The sequence below is a fragment of the Hyperolius riggenbachi genome, chromosome 1, assembly GCF_040937935.1.
Source record: "Hyperolius riggenbachi isolate aHypRig1 chromosome 1, aHypRig1.pri, whole genome shotgun sequence".
Lineage (NCBI taxonomy): Eukaryota > Metazoa > Chordata > Amphibia > Anura > Hyperoliidae > Hyperolius > Hyperolius riggenbachi.
Window position 1 is genome coordinate 374608230 of NC_090646.1, and position 23302 is coordinate 374631531.

The 23302-nt window shown below is 44.9% G+C and overlaps 1 protein-coding gene across 1 annotated transcript in view; it reads right to left on the reverse strand.

Annotated features, from left to right (window-relative positions):
* MUSK (muscle associated receptor tyrosine kinase) overlaps positions 1-23302 on the reverse strand; it is a 206873-nt gene that overhangs the window by 37318 nt on the left and 146253 nt on the right. Inside the window, exons 12-13 of the mRNA XM_068234339.1 lie at positions 8650-8738; positions 5923-6082 (exon numbers count right to left, since the gene is read on the reverse strand). Coding sequence (XP_068090440.1) covers positions 5923-6082; positions 8650-8738 — 249 coding nt within the window. The remainder of the gene's footprint in view (positions 1-5922; positions 6083-8649; positions 8739-23302) is intronic.

Sequence of the window (23302 nt, forward strand, 5' to 3'; positions counted from 1 at the left end):
ATTCGGTTGATATGGTTACCTCCCTGAGATAAATGTAATATCTTGGAATGTAAAGGGCCTCAGGACTGGTGAAAAGAGAATAAAGATTCTAAGACACCTACATAGATTGAAGGCCGATGTGGCTTTGTTACAGGAAACCCACCTGAAGCCAGATGAATACAGGCTAATGCAAAAACTATGGGTGGGCACTGTAGTGGGGGCTCCCGCGAAAGGCAGAAAATCCGGGACTTTAATTTTGCTTAATAAATCATTACAATGCAAAATCCTTCATCAGAAAATAGATGAGTCAGAGGGGAGATGGATACAGTTAGATATGGAAATAAGAGGAACACAGATGTCTATCTTAAATTTATATGGCCCCAACGCGGCTAATGAACACTTCCTATCAGAAATTACTTCTCTTTTATCCGCCATAGCCCCATCAAATATATGTGTAATGGGAGGGGACTGGAACGCTGTTCTCAACCCGACTGAGGACAGAAAACAAGTAGCAAAACCTTTATCCAGCATAAATATTAATGAAAATGATAAAAGAATGGCCACATTTGTAGACTCCCTTAACTTACTAGATGCGTGGAGATTTTTAAATCCCCTTCACAGAGATTTCTCTTTTTACTCGCCAGTGCATAGGTCCCTATCACGCATAGACATGTTTTTGGTGACACCATTTACAATGCGCTCAATCTCAAAAACATCAATTACAGAAATAACAATATCAGACCATGCCCCAATATCACTGCAGATAAATTTGGCAGGTAGGACTCCACTGTCATTCAAACAATGGAGATTTCCTACTTATTTAATTAACGATGAGGACTTCTTAAATCAACTCCAAATGTGGTGGTTAGACTATACCAGTAATAATAAGCAACATATAAAAGACCCAGTGCTATTTTGGGAGGCCGGAAAGTCAGTGATGCGAGGGGAGATTTTGGCATATGTCAGTAGAAGAAAGAAAAAGGCCTTTGACGAATACTCGCAAGCTTCTGTCAAAGCTAGACATACATATAATGAATACACCATATCCATGTCTGAGCCCTCGCGACAAAGATGGATAGATGCTAAACAAGCTCTAGACTTATTATATAACAGATACGCAATGTTTTGGAGGTCGCACAGCGACTGGACCTTTTTTAAATTCGGCAATAAAGCTGGTAAACTCTTGGCAAATATAGCAAGAGGCAAATGTAAATTCCAGCATATCACGCACATTAGAAACAAAAAAGGCCAGATTTTTACGGACCCTACTGACATTGCAAAAATATTCCACGAATATTACCAAAAACTATATGAAAGCCCCCCTAAACCTAATTCGGGAGCCGACGACTTCCTTGAAAAATTACACCTACCTCGATTATCAGAGGATGATATAGATATGCTTAATGCCCCGATCACTGAGGCCGAAATAATGGCAACGTTAAAGGACAGCCCTGGCGGTAAAGCGCCAGGACCTGACGGATTTTCATTCGAATTTTTTAAAGGTTTAAGGAAAGACTTAGTTCCATATTTGGGTAAACTATATAACCATATCTTGAGAAAAGAACAACTCCCTGACACAGCTCGGGAAGCCTTTATTAAAATTCTTCCTAAAAAGAACAAGGATCTTTTAGACCCCGGGTCGTATCGTCCTATATCCCTGCTCAACTGCGATGTTAAACTTCTTTCTAAGATTTTAGCACAACGTCTAGCTATTCTCCTCCCTGAGCTGGTAAAGGACTCCCAAGTGGGGTTCGTCCAAGGAAGAGCGGCGGTCCTAAATATTCGAAGGGTCATGGCTGTGTTGGAACACGCGCGTTTGGGAGGCCCTTCTCTGCGTCTGGGGGCTATTTTATCCCTGGATGCAGAGAAGGCCTTCGATAGTATCAGATGGGACTGGCTAGATAAAGTTATGACAAAAATGGGATTTGGCGGAACATTTTTAAATTATATCCACTCAATATATGATTCCCCAACGGCTAGAGTAATAGTGGAGGGTGTTGCTTCATCAGTTATACAACTCTGCAAGGGCACACGTCAGGGCTGCCCCCTCTCCCCTCTCCTGTTCAATCTAGCAATAGAACCACTCGCAGAAATTATAAGAACAGGGGAGGTTTTTCAAGGATTAAAGCTGGGAACCAAATTTATCCACTGCTCTCTATTTGCTGATGATATTCTGTTATACATAGGGAACCCCAAGAGAGATCTACAAGGAGTTTTTGAGATGTTAGAATATTTTGGAACATTTTCGGGCCTCCATATAAATAAAACAAAGTCAGAAATCCTGTTTCTAGACCCTCATACACCCCAATCAATAGTACAGTATCTAACGGAAAATGTGGGCATTCAGATAGCTAAAGAGCATATATACTATTTGGGAATAAAAGTACCTAGAGATGCAACAAAACTCTACTTTCTTAACTTCACCCCCATTATCACAAGGGTTGTGGCGGAACTGGAACAATGGAGGGGGTTACCTCTGTCTCTATTAGGTAGGTCACACCTTATTAAAATGGTTAGCTTTGGTAGACTTCTTTATCCGCTCCAGACTTTACCAATACTTTTGAGACACAAAGATATTCAGACCATGACACGAGCTTTCAAAGCTTTTTTGTGGAAAGGAAAAAGAGCAAGAATACCACTTAGACTTCTACAAAACCCAAGGGAGAGTATTGGGGTTAATTTCCCAAATATCAGGGCGTATAATCTGGTGTCTATCTTGAGGCATGCCAGAGATTGGCTAGGTCACACAAGCTTCTTCACGAACACCATTCTTGAAAACGAACTATGTCTCCCATGGTCTCTACCTGGGATCCTACATTCCAGAATAACTAAACTACCTGATAAGATAAGGAAAAATATCTTATTGAGAGATACGTGTTTAGCCTTTAGAGAATTCCGGAAATACATTTCTCTCCCAGGTCATATCTCCCCATTACTACCTCTGTGGTCCTCTCCGGACTTCCCGGGAGGCCAGGGCACGAGTATTTCTAGGATATGGGAGAAAAGAGGGATAAAAAATTTAGCTGATGTATTAGGCCCAGATGACCGTCTGCTAAGCTTTTCCTCATTACAGAAAAAATACAAGCTTCCTAATAACTCAGTCATGGTATATCATCAGGTGAAACACTATATAGATACATCTATAGGCCCAAAATCCTCTCTCCCTTCCCACAAGCAATTCCATAAGATTATTACTCCCTTACAGGAAAAAAAATCCATTTCTAACTTATACACTGAACTGAGGTTATTTAAACTCGGCAATGCTCCTTTTAAACACCTTTCTTACTGGGCTAAAATGCTGTCCACTACCACGGAAGTTATGGCCCCGTTGTTGGAAAAAGGATGGACAACAGTCTGTTCAACTATTACGGCGGAAACATGGAGGGAAATGCAAATGAAAATTATACACAAAGGGTACTATGCATTTAACTTTAAACAAGCAACAGGAAGGACGGATTATCTGACTTCCTGCCCGAAGTGTGCATACTCCTACCCAGACCTCTTTCATCTATTGTGGTCATGTCCTACTATACAACAGTTCTGGCTTGATGCTCGTGTCATGTGTCTGAAACTAACTAAAATACAAAGAGGGAATGACCCCTGGAATACTCTTTTTCATGTTTTAGACCCTGCTACAAGTGATATAGGTACGCCAATAAAACCACTTGAACATTTAGTTTATCTGGCAGCTAAAAAGTGTATTTTAACGCAATGGGTTTATTCAACTCCTCCAACATCCAGAAACCTAGTTGATACAATGAGCAAACTAATGTACATCAACAAATTTGATGCCGAACAGTGTAAATCAAAAAACACAGCTAAATTCTTTAAAACCTGGACTCCATTCATTAAATATTATGTTGCAGGGACGGATCTGCTAACTCTTATGGAACCATTTAAATATACTAAATGGTATCTCACTAGTCATATTGCGGGCACTTTAGGGTTTCTGGATGTTGGCATCTGAATTCCCTTTTATTTTTTCTTCTTACGTTGATACGCCCACAAAATAGAATACCTCAGAACAAGCCTGAAATGCCCATTTTGCTTACAGGAAAAAATTCATGGATAGGTTGTGTGGATCTAATTAATAGAACTAAGGTGAATAAAATCAAAGGTCAAAATTGATGTGAAATGTTAAGATGTGATGGAAACAGAAACATCATTAGGATCTGTATGCTGTAGTTTTAGAAAAGGTTAAAGCCATTGCTGCGTTATATCTGATTAGGCACATTCCCTCCGGGGAGGGAAGGCTGAGGTAGTATAACACTGGGCCCAGTTTATTAGCCCCATAAGGGCTCCTAGGGTTGTTTCGAGCAAAGGTCATGTTCACACTGGAACCTTCACAATCTAGCAATGGCTATTTTGTTTTTGTTTATGTTATATATAGAATACGGAGGAAAAAAAAATAAGGGAAAAAAAATAAAGGAAGCTAAAATATACAAGGAGAAAAGGAAAAAGACATGGACTACTCTGTTTGCAAGAAGAATCTCCTTTGGTCATAATGTTATAACTGTTGACATTATTAATGTTTTGATCTAATGGTGTTTTTGATATTGCTGAAATGTACCAATGATGTCTGTTGCTAAGCTTTCTTTAAATAAAAATTATTTTAAAAAAAAAAAAAAAAAGACCATTATCGCGAAAAAAGTAGGCAGTTGAAATCTGACAGAACCGACAAAAAACTGATACTAGTTTCAGAATTTTCACAAGAAATTTTTGTATGAAATTTTCTCAGTAGACACTGTTATTTATGCAAAAAAAGGTTCACGCACTACACTAACATAATTTCACAAAACGTTCAGAACGTACACAACAGAATTCTGTGAGTTGCAAGTTTGAACATAAAAATGCGAAATTGCCATGTGAAAGTCAGAATTCCACAAAATCCACAAAGATGAACATGGGCTTGAAAGTATATGAGAGCTCGATAATTTATACAACATTTTTAAAAGATTCATAAATACAGTTGTACAACATTTTGCCAGCCCTTTTAGTCATTTTAGTAGTTTTAATTAGGTAATATAGTCATGTATCTACCTTAAAGGATACATTTTCAAGGAGTGATTAAAGTGTAACTGTCGGGCATAAAATAAAAAATCAATTCTTTATTTTTATCTGGTAAACAATAAGGATCCTAACCAGGCAAGTTAAAGTTAAAAGTTAAAATCAGTATTACTTTTCTTGTTGATAAATGATCATTCCCCAGTTTACTTGACTCTTAGTTGGTACACACAAAATTTGGTACACACAAAGGAAGTTGCAGGGCATGCTGGGTTGTCCCTCCGGTTTTACCCTCCCACACCTCTGTTCCTCTCTGATTGGCCAATATTTCTTATGCTGAGACAATGCACTTTCTATAGTGGAGGGTGGGCAATTCATACACAATCGGGCAGAGGAGAATAAGGGAGGAAATTACATCAGGATTGGCTTCAAAATAGCCACAGTTAAAATGGAAAATGCTAAGAAGGATTTTCTCTTTTTTACTGTAGAAAAAACACTAAAATTAAAATGTGCAATACATTTGTTATGAGCAATACATATGTTATGTAAGTAGAGCAAGTATTTATCTACTTATAAATGTGTTTTTTTTCCTGAGATAGTATGGCTGACAGCTCCTCGTTAAGACGGTAAATGGAGGGGGTGTAGAGGCAGTAATGGAAGGGCAATAGATGGAAACATGAATGCAAGCCTGCCTCTTCCTCTTATCTGAAATTTTGTCTTTAGTCAAATGTCAACAAAATTTTCAAGGAGCACGGTAATTACAGGGACTGGAGAAAAAGAGGTCTTGGTTACCAGGACAAAATCAGAAAACGTTGGAGTTCTGCACATAGTCTCACATGCAAAGTCCCCACCTTCTGGAACATAGGATTATTTCTCCAAGACTGAGTCATACATACAATTAATATGGCTTATAAAATGTAAACTGAGCAATAGAAATACCTGGTCTACAGAGTGGAATGTTGCAGTACTCCCATCGAACACTGGGATCTGTTGTATAACACCAAGGGCGATCATATTCTCCTCCTGGATTTCTACAATAATTTTCGGAATTGGTGAGCTCTTGAAAAACATCCGGTATTTTCCTATGTAGATGAGGTAGCTTAAATAAAGTGAAAAGTCTCCTTTAGCATAGAAATTTTAATCAACACTTCACAAATATGTTTTAAAAAAAGCACAATTAAGAATAAGTATACATGTGAAAAATATTAAGCACATGAAAAGTGTTTGTGTTTGGCTGTGACTACAAAAACCATAGTCTCCCTTGCATTTTCTATGATTTCTGTTACTATGAAAAATATTTTGTAAGCTATGTTCTCACTTTAAAAACTGGTCAACTGAAACGTTGTCTGGAGAATGTTTCAGGTAGCAGTTGTAATGATCATTGTATAGACACGTTGTTCAGCTTCACACTGAAGAACTGTCCTATGACAGGCCTGGGCAAACTTGGCCCTCCAGCTGTATGATGTTCCTGTAGGGAACAATAAGCATTGGGGGTCAGGGATCTGACCAGATAGATCACTACTAGGGAGGCCAGTGATGTCAGGGTCAACTATATACACAACCGTCAATTATTTTGACTGAAGCACAGCCATAGTGTGTAGTTAGCTTTACACCACTTTGTCAAGTATGCCCTTTAAATATTACAATAAATCATTTTTAAACTCAACTGTCCAAAACAATGGCATAACAAATTGTCTATTGCAACTGCTGCTAATTGATAATGCTTGCCATTGCTGGGCAGAACTATTAGATTGTGCTGTTAGTGTACACAATGTGAAAACAAGGCAGACAAGCTTCTGCTGTATTCTAGGGGGGAAGCAGGTAACTTTATCTATTCTACAGTATTTTCTCATTAATCAGGTTTAGTTCCCTAAAAGTTCGTACCCACAACGTGATGTTTTCTGTGTTTTTTTTTCCTGCAACCCATGACTTTTTCTGCAACGCGCAATTGTTTCTGCGTACTTTGGGTATGTTTTGGTCGTCTTTTGCGACACGCGGCAAAAACAACCATCACGGCGGACCAGAATGTTTAGATCCCACTTCCGCACAAAGTACTGGGAACGCAGCTTGGCTTCCTATTAGAGGTAGCTAACAGAGGCGGAGAACGGTGGGGGGGAGCATCTTATCGAGGGTGCGATATGGAGGAGGCTGATTAACAGCCTCACATAAATAAAGCAGGCTAGCGACAAGCAGATTGTCGCTAACCTGGCGATCTTTTAAAGGGGAACAGCAAAGCGCAGGGGGGGCTGGCAGCGGCGATTCCCATTCCTGTCCATCTGGCTACCTTTGTACTGACCTTCAGTAGTCTCCCATTGTGCTTAAACACATCCTGTCCTGACCTCACCTAGTTCATTGTTGTGCATCGACTTGTCTGGCACTAGCCTGTATTTGGTACTGCACTTTACCCTGCCTCGGTGCCTCCTTGGCATTTCCCGCAGTGGGCTTTCCCCAGGTAGCAGAGATGGGCAATACCTAGAAATTCTAAGCAGCTTAAGGCCTGTACCCACCTCGCAATCTTTTCAACAATTTTTCCTATGACTGGCGATTTTTTGAGCTAGTGAGGGGGAGTCACTGGATCCATCTCCCTGCATCGCGAGGTGAGTATTACATTGCGGCGCAGGAAGCACCCAGTGACGTCAGCGGGAGCGAGGACATGCACGGCTAGGGTTGCGCAGGCACAGTGGTTTGCGACATTAAAGTTGCAAATACCAAAAGTGAGGCGGGGGACCGGGGGATCGTTTTGTCCCAGCGCGGGCACATGATGTCTGCAGGGGGCTGGTAGAAGCCCCAGGTAAGATAAACTCATTTTTTTTCCTCATTACAGTATTCCTTTAAGGTTCAGGAGCCCACTAGAAGCACCATTAGATTGTCCATTGCTGGTTGCTCTAGTGAACACCAGGGTGCTCTTTAGACTCAATGCCCTGGGTAAGCCCATGTCACCCAATGTCCTTTTTGAAAAACCTAGGATTTTCCTTGCTTTGCAGCTGCTGCTTGGTGTTGAGTGCTGCTGCTGCATAGCATACTGTTAACCAGCATTCTTTATCTTACATTGATCATGGTTATTTTTGATCTGCCATGATTTTACACCTAATTTTACTTTATGGTTCTGATCTTTGGGTAAAATATATGTATTCTATAAAGAGCTTTAAACACCACATCATTTTGTTCAGTCTACAGAATCTTAAAATTTGAAACTATGCAACATAAAGAAAGAAAACCTTCTTGTCATATAGATACATGTGAACAATAAACTTCCAAATAAGTTATTTTCTCTTTAAAATGTACTAAACTGGACTGTAAATAGGAGCGCAGCTGCAGCCACTTATCATTTCTTCGAGCTGTTACAGGGACTCTGTTTATGTCTCCAGTTACTCATTTTAAAACCAAATAAAGCATTAGAAAATCCTGCTCTGTTGCAACAGAGGACTATGCAGGTGCCTGTGCAGAATAGCAAATATTTTTCAAAGGTCTCAGATGGATAGGAATTTATTTTATTAGCTCTTTTCCCATATTAAGATTACATATTGGATCTTGACGTTCCTCTTGAGAGAAGGGAGTCAGAATTGAGCAAATGTTCATATCGGAGTTACCGGACTGCCTTGACCTTAGTATTTTGGTTATGGGCACTCTGTCATCTTTGTAATAATATGAAATAAGATATGTTACCTGCTGGCTCCATTTCTGACAAGGAGTTCCTGAAGCTGTCATGTTGACGTTCCCCTGATAGTGTCTTCCTTTGCCTTTATAGCATGTTTCTAAAGTACAACAAAATTGGTGAGAACATAACTGACTGGTCCAGCTGATAAAACATTAGCCACAGAGGGCGTATTATCATATGTTTCCTGCTTAGCAATGCAACACAATGGTCAATCATTTATCTTCCTATCGTATAGTGCAAGTTTGCCACTTACACTTGATACAGACATCTTGCAGAAGTCACTTCTGACTATTGTCAGTTTGTCACTAGATTGCATGGCAGTCTCTTAAAGAGAATCTGTATTGTTAAAATCGCACAAAAGTAAACATACCAGTGCGTTAGGGGACATCTCCTATTATCTTCTGTCACAATTTCGCCGCTCCCCGCCGCATTAAAAGTAGTCAAAAACAGTTTTAAAAAGTTTGTTTATAAACAAACAAAATGGCCACCAAAACAGGAAGTAGACTGATGTACAATATGTCCACACATAGAAAATACATCCATACACAAGCAGGCTGTATACAGCTTTCCTTTTGAATCTCAAAAGATCATTTGTGTGTTTACCTTCTGTCCCCTGCAGCTCTCATGCACGGACCATTACAGGCTTCCTGCAGACAGCTCTGCATGTGCCTGTGTTTGTAATTCCTCAGTATGTGTCAGCCAGCTACTTTCACAGCCTTCTAACACACACAGCCAGCTAACAGAGGAGGATTTTTATCCAGCTCTCTTCTATCACTGATAAGCAGAGATGCTGCTGGCTTATGTAAATAAAACACACACTGGAGTGTGCATAGAGGAACAGAGCAGCATGGAAGAGTTGGCAGCCTTCCAGACACAGGCCGACAAGTCTGACAAGGGAAAGATACATTGATTTATTACAGAGACCGTGATAGTACAAAGTGCTGCAGTAAGCCAGAACAGATTAGAATAGGTTTAGGAACTTGTAGGATGGTAGAAAAAACGTTGTAATTTTTGTTACAGAGTCACTTTAAGGCATTTTACATGCGCTGTACCAATGGGGAATAAAGAGGAGGCCTCTGCTATGGGGGAACACATAATCCACTGAAAAATATTAAATTCAACTTTGATTGCTATTTACCTGAGAGAAGTCTGCCACTTAGATAAATGAGATGATGGGAAACAATGGGATCGAGTGTAGCATTTGCATGGATGACGGTAAACAATGGTAGCAAGCTTGAGTGAGGCGTGCGTAGCCATCTTTTAACATGAACCGGCCCTTAGGGATCCTTATTTTATGGATCCCAGCTTACCCCTTAAACTCTTACCTCCTGCATACTTATTAGTACACCAGCCAAAACCCTGAATTACCCTTACGCGCCCGCACACTATAGCATTACTGCTATAGTGGTGCCTGGTGTCGCGCAAGGTGCTGAGCATCATAGGCCAAAATCACCTGCTTTGTACCAGCTGCCAAGATGCCACCTCCATGTCCAGGCACACCTCCCCCCAAAGTACTCAATAGAAGGGGGGGTGAAAAAGCAGGCCCTGCCCTTCCCACAACTCCCCATCCTTCATTCCTGAACCTCATAGTATTGCAATCCACCATGCTGCCTCCACCACTCTGCTGCATCTTGATCACACTTCTTGCCATTCACACCTCCAATAGCAACTATGGGAGAAGATTAGTTATATCACATCTCTCTCTAGAACAGTGTTTCTCAGCTCGGTCCTCAAGGATCCACAACCATGCATGTTTTGCAGAAAACCACAAGCATTCACAAGTGAGAATTGTGTGTCTTTGCAGAGCCCATTAGCTACCTCTGTGGATTTTCACAAAACATGCACTGTTGGGGGTCCTTGAGCACTGGGTTTCGAAACCTTGTTCTAGAACATGGTGTGGGAGGTTGAGCATCTGAGATGTGATGACCCTCCTCCAAAAGACATCGGGTTGTCAGCCAGAAGCTGCAAAATGAACTTTGTGGCAGTTGTGTGAGTAGAGATGGAATTAGAAGAGATTTTATAGATACGGAGGGGGACCCTGATAGGATGGCCAGGAAAAAAACCTGGTCATCAACAGTAGATGTAAACATTTTTTTATTATCACAGACTAGTATTTAACCTCTGAAGGATGTTTAGCATTACAGCTGCATTGATTTACATTGATTTGCAAATGATGTAGCCAAAGCTAGCTTGTAGTGGGAATAGGAAGAGAAAAACAGGCATAAATAGGAAGTGGTTAACCTCCTTGCCGGTCTAAAAAATCCGGCAAGGAGGCAGCGCCGCACTTTTTTTTTTTTTTTAAATCATGTAGCGAGCCCAGGGCTCGCTACATGATAGCCGCTAAGCGGCGGCATCCCCCCACCCACTCCGATCGCCTTCGGCGATCAGAGTATGCAGGGAATCCCGTTGAGAACGGGATTTCCTGCAGGGCTTCCCTGGTCGCCATGGCGACCGGGCGGGATGACGTCACCGACGTCATAGACGTCGTGACGTCAGAGGGAACTCCGATCCGCCCCTTAGCGCTGCCTGGCACTGATTGGCCAGGCTGCGCAGGGGTCTGGGGCGGGGGGGGGGGCGGCTCGGCGCGGCGGGTAGCGGCAAATCGGCGGCGAGCAGCGGCGATCGCGACCTACACGCAGCTAGCAAAGTGCTAGCTGCGTGTAGGGAAAAAAATTATGCAAATCGGCCCAGCGGGGTCTGAGATATCCTCCTGCGCAGTTTACCCCGAGCTGAGCTCGGGATAACCGGCAAGGAGGTTAAACGTGACTCTTTTTTCTGTGCAGTAATGATGCACATACCATCAAATTCTTAAATGCATCAAAGTGCAGCTAGCTTTACAATTCAGACAGGTGTGGAGAAAGTAAGGAATCTGCCTTTCTGTGTTACGAGAGCCAAGCAAGAAGTCCCCAGAGAAGCATGGAGTATTGCCCAACCTTCACCATGGATCCTAAAGTTTGGATTTTGCTTCATAATGCTAGGAATATAGCATGAGTTTTTTTCGGAAGATAGATGGTTCAATAGATAATTTCCGACAGGTCCGATCTGATTTTTTTATCGTTTTTCTGATCGTTTTCTCATAGAAGTGAATGGAAATAGATCAGAAAAAACAATCAAAAAATCGATCGGACAGTAAATCTGATGAAAAATCTCATTGTGTTTTCCCAGCATTGGACTCTGAGGGTGTAGTCCTAATTACTGCCCAGAAGTAAAACCCTGACAGGCAGACAGAAGCAAATCACTCCACTACCACTCCCAGCATCCTGTCACAAACAGGGTTGCCAACCTAATTTCTATTTTTTTACGGACAAAAGACCCAAAAAAGCAGGACACCCAAAATTTTGGACGGACAGGGGGAGGAGTTGGGGGCGGAGTTAAAAGCGCACTATTAAGTAGAGTTGTGGGTAGCGCTAAGTTCTGAGCACTATTCAACATTTTTAGTATTCATATAGCCAGGGCTGTGGAGTCAGACTCTGTGGCAGTCAATTGACACGGAAAAGATCAAATTACAGTTGTGATTAGACACAAATGAGGGGGAATTAGACAGGCTAAACTCTCTAAATACACACAGGGTGCATTTCTCCGTTTTCCTTCTTTCCTGTGCAAGAGTTCAGGTCCACTTAAAAGTTCCAGCAGTGTGCCTGTGTTTATAGGAGGGGAGGAGGAGCACTGTGTGTGACTTTATAGAATGCAAGCATCTCAGTGACACAGACCTAGGCTTCTACAGAAAAATACAACTGAAAACTGAGCTGCCTGTTTGTGCTCCATCAAAATAGTATGCATGTGGAACTAACCTAGACCTGCTCCAGCTGGACAGATTAGGAGGTAATTTCCTGTCAGAGCAATGCACTTTTTTTTTTTTTTACCTTCGGTTCAGATGAGCAGTGCACAGCACCCAGTGACAGGCTGTCTCTGAGGCAGCATGCTGTGCATTCCACTCTGGTGCTCAAAGTGGGGGAGAACGGAGCAGAACATATTCCATGAGCCATGGAGGAGGGAGCTGGCTGATGAGGGCAGAAAGCTTCTCTCGCTGTGCTTCAGAGGCCAGGCTCAGCTGCTTCAGCTCGGAATCCTCGGATGGGACCAGTGAAGTGCGCGCTGATAGATGTGTGGGTGGTGGGCTGGCTTTGCTGCCTCTCTCTCTCTCTATTGGCAAGAGAGAGGCTGTTGCTGAATGGGAGCTCTTCCTGGACGGGTGTTGAGTGGGGGGCGGGCTCTCCTGGCTGCTTCTCTCTCATTGGCTGGAGAGAGGCAGAAGCAGCAAAAAGAGCACTGCTGATTGGAGGGCGGGAGGAAATAGGGAAAGAAGCCTGGGGCTTCTTACAGAGCTTCCCGGCTTGCTGCCTCTGTAGCCGCGTGCGCACATGCGCACACAAGTCCGCGGCTCTACTTTTAGACGGACGCTTAATTGGAAGTACGGGCAACTACGGACAGGGGAAATTTCCTGTCTGTAGTACGGACTGCCCGTACTTTCACGGACGGTTGGCAACCCTGGTCACAAACCAAGCACAGAAAGTATGTTGAAGCAGGTGGCAAACAGAAAAACAAACAAACCAGAATCTCAGGACTGGTCAAGGTCATAAAAGCAGTAGAAGAAAACAGCATACACAGCTGAGACATATAACTCCTATTTACAAGATACCCTACTGCTATTTACAAGAGTGGAGATATGACCCAGCCTACTACAGAGGCATCTGTGTGAGCAGCACACTGGGAAAACTGTTCAACAGCATCCTGAATAAGAGAATCCTCACCTTTCTCACTCAGCACAATGTTCTCAGTAAAAGTCAAGCAGGATTTGTACCGAACCATTGCACCACAGACCACATCTACACCCTGCACACCCTTATCAAGCACCATATACACAGACGAAGGAAGGGGAAACTATTTGCCTGCTTTGTGAACTTTAAAAAGGCTTTTGACTCAGTGTGGCACCCAGATTTGTTCCCGAGACTTCTAGAGAGCGGAATAGGAGAGAAAACGTACAATGTCATCAAGAGCTCATACACTGGGAACAAGTGCAGTGTGAAAGTGAATGGAAAAAGAACACCTTTCTTCCCCCCGGGGTCGAAGGGTAAGACAGGGCTGCAGCCTGAGTCCAACACTTTTCAACATATATATCAATAAATTGGCCTCTGCCCTAGAGGCCTCACCAGCACCAGGACTCGCACTACATGACACAACAGTAAAGTTCTTACTGTATGCAGATGACCTCCTATTGCTGTCGCCAACTGAAGAAGGTCTACAAGATAGTTTAGCACAACATGTGCACTCCCCATTAATCTAAAGAAAACCAAAACCATGGTGTTCCAGAGGAAAAACAGGTCAGCCCAAAGCCCATCCTTTATACTCAATGACTGTGAAATCAGCAGAACTGATAAACATACCTACCTTGGTCTTGAAATCAACCAATCAGGAAGCCTTAAGCCAGCCATGAAGGCCCTAAAAGCCAAAGCATGCCAAACGTTCTATGCCATCAGGAAAGAACTGTACCACCTCAAACACCAGTAAAGGTCTGGCTGAAAGTATATGACAGTGTCATCACCCCAATCCTACTGTATGGAAGTGAAGTATGGGGCCCCACCACTAGTGTTGGGCGAACATCTAGATGTTCGGGTTCGGGCCGAACAGGCCGAACATGGCCGCGATGTTCGGGTGTTCGACCCGAACTCCGAACATAATGGAAGTCAATGGGGACCCGAACTTTTGTGGTTTGTAAAGCCTCCTTACATGCTACATACCCCAAATTTACAGGGTATGTGCACCTTGGGAGTGGGTACAAGAGGAAAAAAAAATTTAGCAAAAAGAGCTTATAGTTTTTGAGAAAATCGATTTTAAAGTTTCAAAGGGAAAACTGTCTTTTAAATGCGGGAAATGTCTGTTTTCTTTGCACAGGTAACATGCTTTTTGTCGGCATGCAGTCATAAATGTAATACATATAAGAGGTTCCAGGAAAAGGGACCGGTAATGCTAACCCAGCAGCAGCACACGTGATGGAACAGGAGGAGGGTGGCGCAGGAGGAGAAGGCCACGCTTTGAGACACAACAACCCAGGCCTTGCATGAGGACAAGAAGCGTGCGGATAGCATGCTTTGTACCACCATGCAGTCATAAATGTAATAAAGATAAGTGGTTCAATAAACAGGGGCCACGCGGCAATGCTAACCCAGCAGCAGCACACGTGATGGAACAGGAGGAGGCGCAGGAGGAGAAGGCCACGCTTTGTGAGACACAACAACCCAGGCCTTGCATGAGGACAAAAAGCGTGCGGATAGCATGCTTTGTACCGCCATGTAGTCATAAATGTAATACAGATGAGAGGTTCAATAAACAGGGACCGGAAACGCTAAACCATCCCAGATGTTCATCGGTCATGTTACTTGGTTGGGGTCCAGGAGTGTTGCGTAGTCGTTTCCAATCCAGGATTGATTCATTTTAATTTGAGTCAGACGGTCTGCATTTTCTGTGGAGAGGCGGATACGCCGATCTGTGATGATGCCTCCGGCAGCACTGAAACAGCGTTCCGACATAACGCTGGCTGCCGGGCAAGCCAGCACCTCTATTGCGTACATTGCCAGTTCGTGCCAGGTGTCTAGCTTCATGCCCGGTTTCAGGTCCAGCGGTGCCAGCCACAAATCCGTCTGTTCCTTTATTCCCCTCCAAATTTCCTCCCCTGTGTGCTGCTTATCCCCAAGGCAGATCAGCTTCAGCAACGCTTGCTGACGCATGCCAACAGCTGTGCTGCACTGCTTCCACGATCCTACTGCTGCTGGTGCTGGGTTAGCATTTCCGGATGAGGTACAGCTTTGAGATGCGTTGGAGGAGAAGGAGTCAGAGAGGTAGGTGCTGCTGTTGTTATCCAGCTGTTTGCGGCGTGGGCAACACCCGCGCCGTAGCAGGTGAGGAATCGCTGCCAGGCTCCACAAGGTTCACCCAGTGCGCGGTAAGGGAGATGTATCGACCCTGGCCGAACGCACTCGTCCAGGTGTCAGTGGTGAGGTGAACCTTGCAGGCAACGGCATTCTTCAAGCTTCGGGTTATTTAGCTGACCACGTGCTCATGCAACTCAGGCACTGCAGAGCGCGCAAAGTGGTAGCGGCTGGGAACCACGTAACGTGGGATGGCCACTGACATCATGCCCTTGAAGCTGTTTGTCTCCACCACTCGATATGGCAGCATTTTGCAGGCCAGAAGCTTGGCTATGCTGGCTGGCTGTTACTGCCACGGCCCGGGGGTCATTTGCTGGCAATTTCCTCTTGTGCTCAAACATCTCAGAGACAGACAACTCAACCGTAGCGCTGCACACCGAAGGGCTGTTGGTTGTTGTGTTTGATGAACACTGGGAGACCTCAAGAGCACTAGTCCGGAAAGTGACAGTGTCAGCATCGTCTGATGTTTGTGAATGTTGTGAACCACGCAATGGCTGGGCTACTGCTGCTGCTGAGGCGGGTCTGGTGGTGAGTCTGGTGAACCCAAGGGAGGCAGTGTTGCTGGTGGTACCCTGTCCTGCCGCGTTTGCCCACAGAGTGGGATGTTTGGATAGAATGTGGCGGCTCATGCTGGTGGTGGAGAGGTTGTTAATACTTTTCCCCCTGCTCAGGCGGGTCTTGCACACCTTGCAAATCGCCATGGTAACATCCTCAGTGCAGTCTTCAAAGAAAGCCCAGACTTTAACTGGCTGAGGACTCGGACCTCGTGCGTGATGTGCTGGTGCTGCTTAACCCACTGCTGGACGCTTGAGAGGTCATCCAAGTAATTATCTGGTCCTGTTCTTTTGGATCTGTGAGGGTTGTTGTCCTGGACAACATGGGCAGCATTGAGTGGGTTTTCTTGGGTGCTCCCCTGTGGCCTGTACGTGAACCGTCAGGGGAAACACCTCTTCCCTTGCCCCTCCCTCTTTCACCGGATTTCTTCCTCATTTCACTTATCCTTAAAGTACACGCTGACTGGCAGCAGTACAGTGGCAGTACAGAAATGCTATACAGTGGTGGGTGAGCGGTGTACCACTATTGTCAGCAGTGACACAGAGCACAATGCTATACAGTGGCGGGTGAGCGGTGTACTACTGTTCCCAGCAGACACAGAGTGGAAGTAAACACAATGCTATATAGTCTGGCTGAGCGAGCGGTGTACTACTGTTCCCAGCAGAATCAGAGTGGCAGTAAACAATGGTATATAGTCTGGCTGAGCGGTGTACACAGAGTGTCAGTAAACAATGGTATATAGTCTGGCTGAGCGGTGTACACAGAGTGTCAGTAAACAATGGTATATAGTCTGGCTGAGCGGTGTACACAGAGTGGCAGTAAACACAATGCTATATACTCTGGCTGAGCGAGCGGTGTACTACTGTTCCCAGCAGACACAGAACAGTAAACAGAATGCTATATAGTGTGGCTGAGCGAGCGGTGTACCACTATTCCCAGCAGACACAGAACAGTGAACAGAATGCTATATAGTGTGGCTGAGCGAGCGGTGTACCACTATTCCCAGCAGACACAGAACAGTGAACAGAATGCTATATAGTGTGGCTGAGCGAGCGGTGTACCACTATTCCCAGCAGACACAGAACAGTGAACAGAATGCTATATAGTGTGGATGAGCGAGCGGTGTACCACTATTCCCAGCAGACACAGAACAGTAAACAGAATGCTATATAGTGTGGCTGAGCGAGCGGTGTACCACTATTCCCAGCAGACACAGAACAGTGAACAGAATGCTATATAGTGTGGCTGAGCGAGCGGTGTACCACTATTCCCAGCAGACACAGAACAGTGAACAGAATGCTATATAGTGGGGCTGAGCGAGCGGTGTACCACTATTCCCAGCAGACACAGAACAGTAAACAGAATGCTATATAGTGTGGCTGAGCGAGCGGTGTACCACTATTCCCAGCAGACACAGAACAGTAAACAGAATGCTATATAGTGTGGCTGAGCGAGCGGTGTACCACTATTCCAAGCAGACACAGAACAGTGAACAGAATGCTATATAGTGTGGCTGAGCGAGCGGTGTACCACTATTCCCAGCAGACACAGAGTGGCAGTAAACAGAATGCTATATAGTGTGGCTGAGCGAGGTACACAGAGTGGCAGTAAACAGAATGCTATATAGTGTGGCTGAGCAAGCGGTGTACTACTATTCCCAGCAGACACAGAGTGGCAGTAAACAGAATGCTATATAGTGTGGCTGAGCGAGGTACACAGAGTGGCAGTAAACAGAATGCTATATAGTGTGGCTGAGCAAGCGGTGTACTACTGTTCCCAGCAGTGACACAATGACAGGGGGGACCCTGGCTAGCGTGGCTGGAGCGCGAACTACCCTGCCTGCCTACCCAAAGCTAAACCCACAGACAAATGGCGGAGATATGACGTGGTTCGGGTATTTATTTACCCGAACCACGTGACCGTTCGGCCAATCAGAGCGCGTTCGGGTCCGAACCACGTGACCCGTTCGGCCAATCACAGCGCTAGCCGAACGTTCGGGGAACGTTCGGCCATGCGCTCCTAGTTCGGCCATATGGCCGAACGGTTTGGCCGAGCACCGTCAGGTGTTCGGCCGAACTCGAACATCACCCGAACAGGGTGATGTTCTGCAGAACCCGAACAGTGGCGAACACTGTTCGCCCAACACTACCCACCACCTACCCAGACCAATCAAAATGGGAATCCAGCCAAACAGAAATATTCCACCTGGAGTTCTGCAAACACCTTCTCCATGTTCATCAAAGTACCTCAAACAATGCCTGCCGAGCTTAGCTGGGGAGATTCCCATTACTGCTTGAGATACAGAACAGAGTGTTGTCCTTCTGGGCCCACCTACAGAGCAGCAGCCCTGACTCACCCCACTACAAAGCCATGCTGCACAATGAAGACCAAGAAAAGCCATGTGCACTGAAAGTAGTGGTCTTCTCTATACTCCCTCCCACCCCCAACCCACAGGTCATAACAAAAATCCAGATAAAACACACCACAGCCAAGAGCAAAGAGGACTATGTGGAAAAATGGAGGAAATGTGGAAAAGTGAAATAAAACAGTCACAAAAGCTAACTATATACCAGTCTCTACAAAGAGAATATAAAATGGCCCCATACCTGGAAAAGCTCCAAAACTCTCAAGAGAGGAAAATCCTCAGTGTCTACAGACTGAGTGCTCACAACCTCAAAATAGAGTCTGGGAGACACAGACAGACGTACAAACCCAGGGAGGAGAGACTGTGCCAACACTGAGCAGAAGACCCTTGAGGATGAAAGCCACTTCCTGCTGCACTGCCCCAAATATACTGCAACCAGGGACACTTACTGTAAGAAATTGATGGAACTATTCTCAGACTTTCTCACATTAGAAGATGAGAGAAAAACATATCTTACTGGGAGAAGAGAAATCCACAGTGACAATTGCTGTGCGCTATGTCACAGCATGCCACAGACTGAGAGGAACATAACGGAACTGTAAACCTAAAAATAATGTCCACAGACTGCATAGCCACTGTCCCCCTACCCCACCCCCTTCCATGTCCCCCTTTTCCCCTTGCTTTGGCAAGACCTGTAAATAATCTTGGTCATGCCAATAAAGCTATATTTGATTTGATTTGATTTGATTAGAGCATTAAAAGGCAGTTTTGTTTAGGTGGTGACACAGTGCAGTGAGCAGGATTTGCACGACCTAGTAACATTACAAGAACATTCAAATGTAACCAGGCTCCCCTTTTCTTTTAGCAGATAATGCAAGCCTTGAAACAGCAGTGGTACAGCAATAGCGGATGCAGAGTTTAAGACTGTACCTGGGCCCTAGAACCTGAGCTTCCGCCTAAAGCCTCTCCTTAAGTTGTTGCTTTCATTGGTAATATAATAGTAATGATTTCCCCTCTATTACACTGTTGCCTTTAGAAAGCAGGTTGGCTATATCATGTAATAGTGGTTCTATAGTGCTCACTCATGGGTTCCAAGTATAAAATTGGCACTGGGACCTGTGGTTTTCCTAGCTAAGCCACCATGTAACCGTGTGCATATCATTTATCAAGATGGAAAAATCCAGCCATGTACTCACATTTACCTTCTCCCTTACAGCCATTGCATGCAATTTATTTAAAGCAAACCCTAAGTGGCCAAAAACAAAACAAAACTTAGCTACTTACCTAAGACGAGGGAAGCCTCTGGATCCTCCAGAGGCTTCGCATGTCCTCCTTGGCCCCACTACCGCTGCCTGGGACCCTCTTTTAGTTTGCAGCTGCACTCCCCTTTGTGCATGAGCGGAATCTTACTGCCCCTGTAAGAGTATGGTCTGTGTGCAGCGCAGCCATACTGGTACTTGTACATGGTGGGGAGCACAGCCATAACAACACGCCTGACCAGCTCTTGTCAGATATATTCATGGGGTCCATGTGTGGCAATGGTGGGGTTGAGGAGGACCAGTGGCGTACCTAGGGCATTTGGCACCCGGTGCTGGGTATTAACCACTTCACCACTGAGGGGTTTTACCCCTTGAACATCAGAGCAATTTTCACCTTTCAGCGCTCCGTCCATTCATTCGTCTATAACTTTATTATTACTTATCGCAATGAAATGAACTATATCTTGTTTTTTCCGCCACCAATTAGGCTTTCTCTAGGTGGGACATTATGCCAAGAATTATTTTATTCTAAATGTGTTTTAATGGGAAAATAGGAAAAAATGTGGGAAAAAAAATATTATTTTTCAGTTTTTGGCCTTTATAGTTTTTAAATAATGCATGCTACTGTAATTAAAACCCATGAAATGTATTTGCCCATTATTCCCGGTTATAAAACCGTTTAAACTATGTCCCTATCACAATGTTTGGCCCCAATATTTTATTTGGAAATAAAGGTGCATTTTTTTCAGTTTTGCGTCCATCCCTAATTACAAGCCCGTAGTTTATAAAGTAACAGTGTTATACCCTCTTGACATAAATATTTAAAAAGTTCAGTCCCTAAGGTAACTATTTATGTTTTTTTTTTAATTGTATTTTTTTTTTTTTTTTTAAATTACAAAAAAAAAAAAAAAAATTGGGAGTGTGGGAGGTAATGAGTTAATTTATTATGTAAAACAATTTATTTTTATGTGTAAAATGCATTAGGGTGTAGTTTACTATTTGGACACAAGATGGCCACAGTGAGTATGTTTACATGCGACCTGTAAGCGACCGGAAGGACGCTTACAGGAAGCAGTAGGAGGCTGGGAGACTCACAATGATCGCGCTGTTTCTGAAAGAAGCAGCAGATCATTGCGGGAGCTTAGATCAACGAACGGGAATGGATTTTCCCGTTCATTGATCTCCGGGCGAGCGGGCGGCGGCGTGCACGAGCGGCGGGTGCGCGCGCACGAGCGGCGGTAGCGCGGACAGCGGCGGTAGCGCGGAAGGTACGGATTTCTCCGTCCCTGGTTTTTTAGGAGGGAAAAAAGGGACGGAGAAATTCGTACCGCCGGGGGTAAAGTGGTTAAAAGACACCCCCCCCCTTAAACGAAATGGGCGTGGCCACAACCGGCAAAAAATTAGGCGTGGTCATGACCGGATGAGGGCGGAGCTAACTGTAATTTAAAGTATAAGCTAGTATATTTGCCCCCAGCAGAGCTAATATAGTTGCCCCCCAGTATAGCTAGTACAGTTGCCCCCAGTATAGCTGCCCCAGTGAAGCTAGTATAGTTGCCCCCAGTATAGCTAGTATAGTTGCCCCCAGTATAGCTAGTATAGTTGCCCCCAGAGCTGCCCCAGTATAGATAGTATAGTTGCCCCCAGTATAGCTAGTTTAGTTGCTTCCAGTATAGCTAGTTTAGTTGCCCCCAGTATAGCTAGTTTAGTTGCCCCCAGTATAGCTAGTTTAGTTGCCCCCAGTATAGTTGCCCCAGTATAGCTAGTATAGTTGCCCCCAGTATAGTTGTCCCCAGTATAGCTAGTATAGATGCCCCCAGTATAGATAGTATAGTTGCCCCCAGAGCTGCCCCAGTATAGTTGCCCCCAGTATAGCTAGTATAGTTGCCCCCAGTATAGCTAGTATAGTTGCCCCCAGTATAGCTGCCCCCAATATAGCTAGTATAGTTGCCCCAGTATAGCTGCCTTCAGTATAGATAGTATAGTTGCCCCCAGAGCTGCCCCAGTATAGCTAGTATAGTTGCCCCAGTATAGCTAGTATAGTTGCCCGCATATAGTTGCCCCCAGTATAGCTAGTATAGTTGCCCCAGTATAGCTGCCCCCAGTATAGCTAGTATAGTTGCCCCAGTATAGCTAGTATAGATGCCCCCAGTATAGCTAGTATAGTTACCCCCAGTATAGCTAGTATAGCTGCCCCCAGTATAGCTAGTATAGATGCCCCCAGTATAGCTAATTTAGTTGCCCCCAGTATAGCTAGTTTAGTTGCCCCCAGTATAGCTAGTATAGTTGCCCCCAGTATAGCTAGTATAGCTGCCCCCAGTACAGCTAGTATAGATGCTCCCAGTATAGCTAGTTTAGTTGCCCCCAGTATAGGAGGGGGGAAGCAGCGCTAGAAGGAGGGGCAGTGGGGGCAGCGGCGGGGAGGGGAGAAAGATCCCCCCCCCTCCCTCACCTGGGTCCCCTCCTTCTGCCTCTCTTCTCCTCCAAATGACAGCGGGGGCAGCGGGCAACTTAGAGTAAGGGCGGCAGGGCGGGCGGGCAGAGACTACTCACTTTACGTCTGCGTTCCAGCAGCTGGAGCGCTCCGTCGCCGTCGCGTGCCTCTGCACCTCCAATGCGTGTCACAGCATTGGAGGCGCAGAAGAGGCACGTGACGGCGACCCAGCTTTCCAGCTGCTGGAACGCAGAAGTAAAGTGAGTAGTCTCTGCCCACCCGCCCTGACTGTAAGTTGCCCGCTGCCCCCGCTGTCATTTGGAGGGGAAGAGAGGCAGAAGGAGGGACCCAGGTGAGGGAGGGGGGGGGATCTTTCCCCCCTCCCCGCCGCTATCCCAGTCACCCCTCCTTCCAGCGCTGCTCTTCCCCTCCTGCACTGTCTGCAACAATGGGGGGTCGTGGCGACACCCCCCTGGCTGGCTGTCACCCGGTGCGCCACGCCCCCCCTGCGCCCTATTGTAGGAACGCCACTGAGGAGGACACAGGAAGCCTCTGGACTATCCAGAGTCTCTCCGCTACCTAGATAAGTGTCTATTTTTTCGCCACTTTGGGTTCACTTTAAAGCAAACTAAACATTAAGCTCTGCTATAAGGGAGACCTGCTGATTACAGTAGATCTGAAAACAGTCAATTAATTTGCTATGAGAAGCCTGAAACACTGGAATGGGGTGGGAGCTTTATCTCACAAGCTGATTAGTTGATTGCTTTCTGAAATAATAATCACAGTCAGATGATTCAGCTACAAATATCTGCATGTGATAAGCATAGTCTATAGTCTAAAAAAGCTGTGTCCCCACTTGGGTGGAGAACGGACATTTTTTGTCTTTTCCCCGATCATCGTAAAACTGACCGTTTACACTTGCCACTCTGCAACGCATCCTTGGGATAGGGAGAATTGGTCTAGTGTTTCCTATGGAGAGCCAAATGCTCGGTCAGCATCCGGGATGAGTACAGAGGGACTGAGAGGTGATGAGACACATGAGCGGCGATTGTTTCGGATGGGAGGAAGTGGACATTGCAGAGGGCATGCAAAATGGATGGAGAGCGTCCACTTAGTGGATGTGCT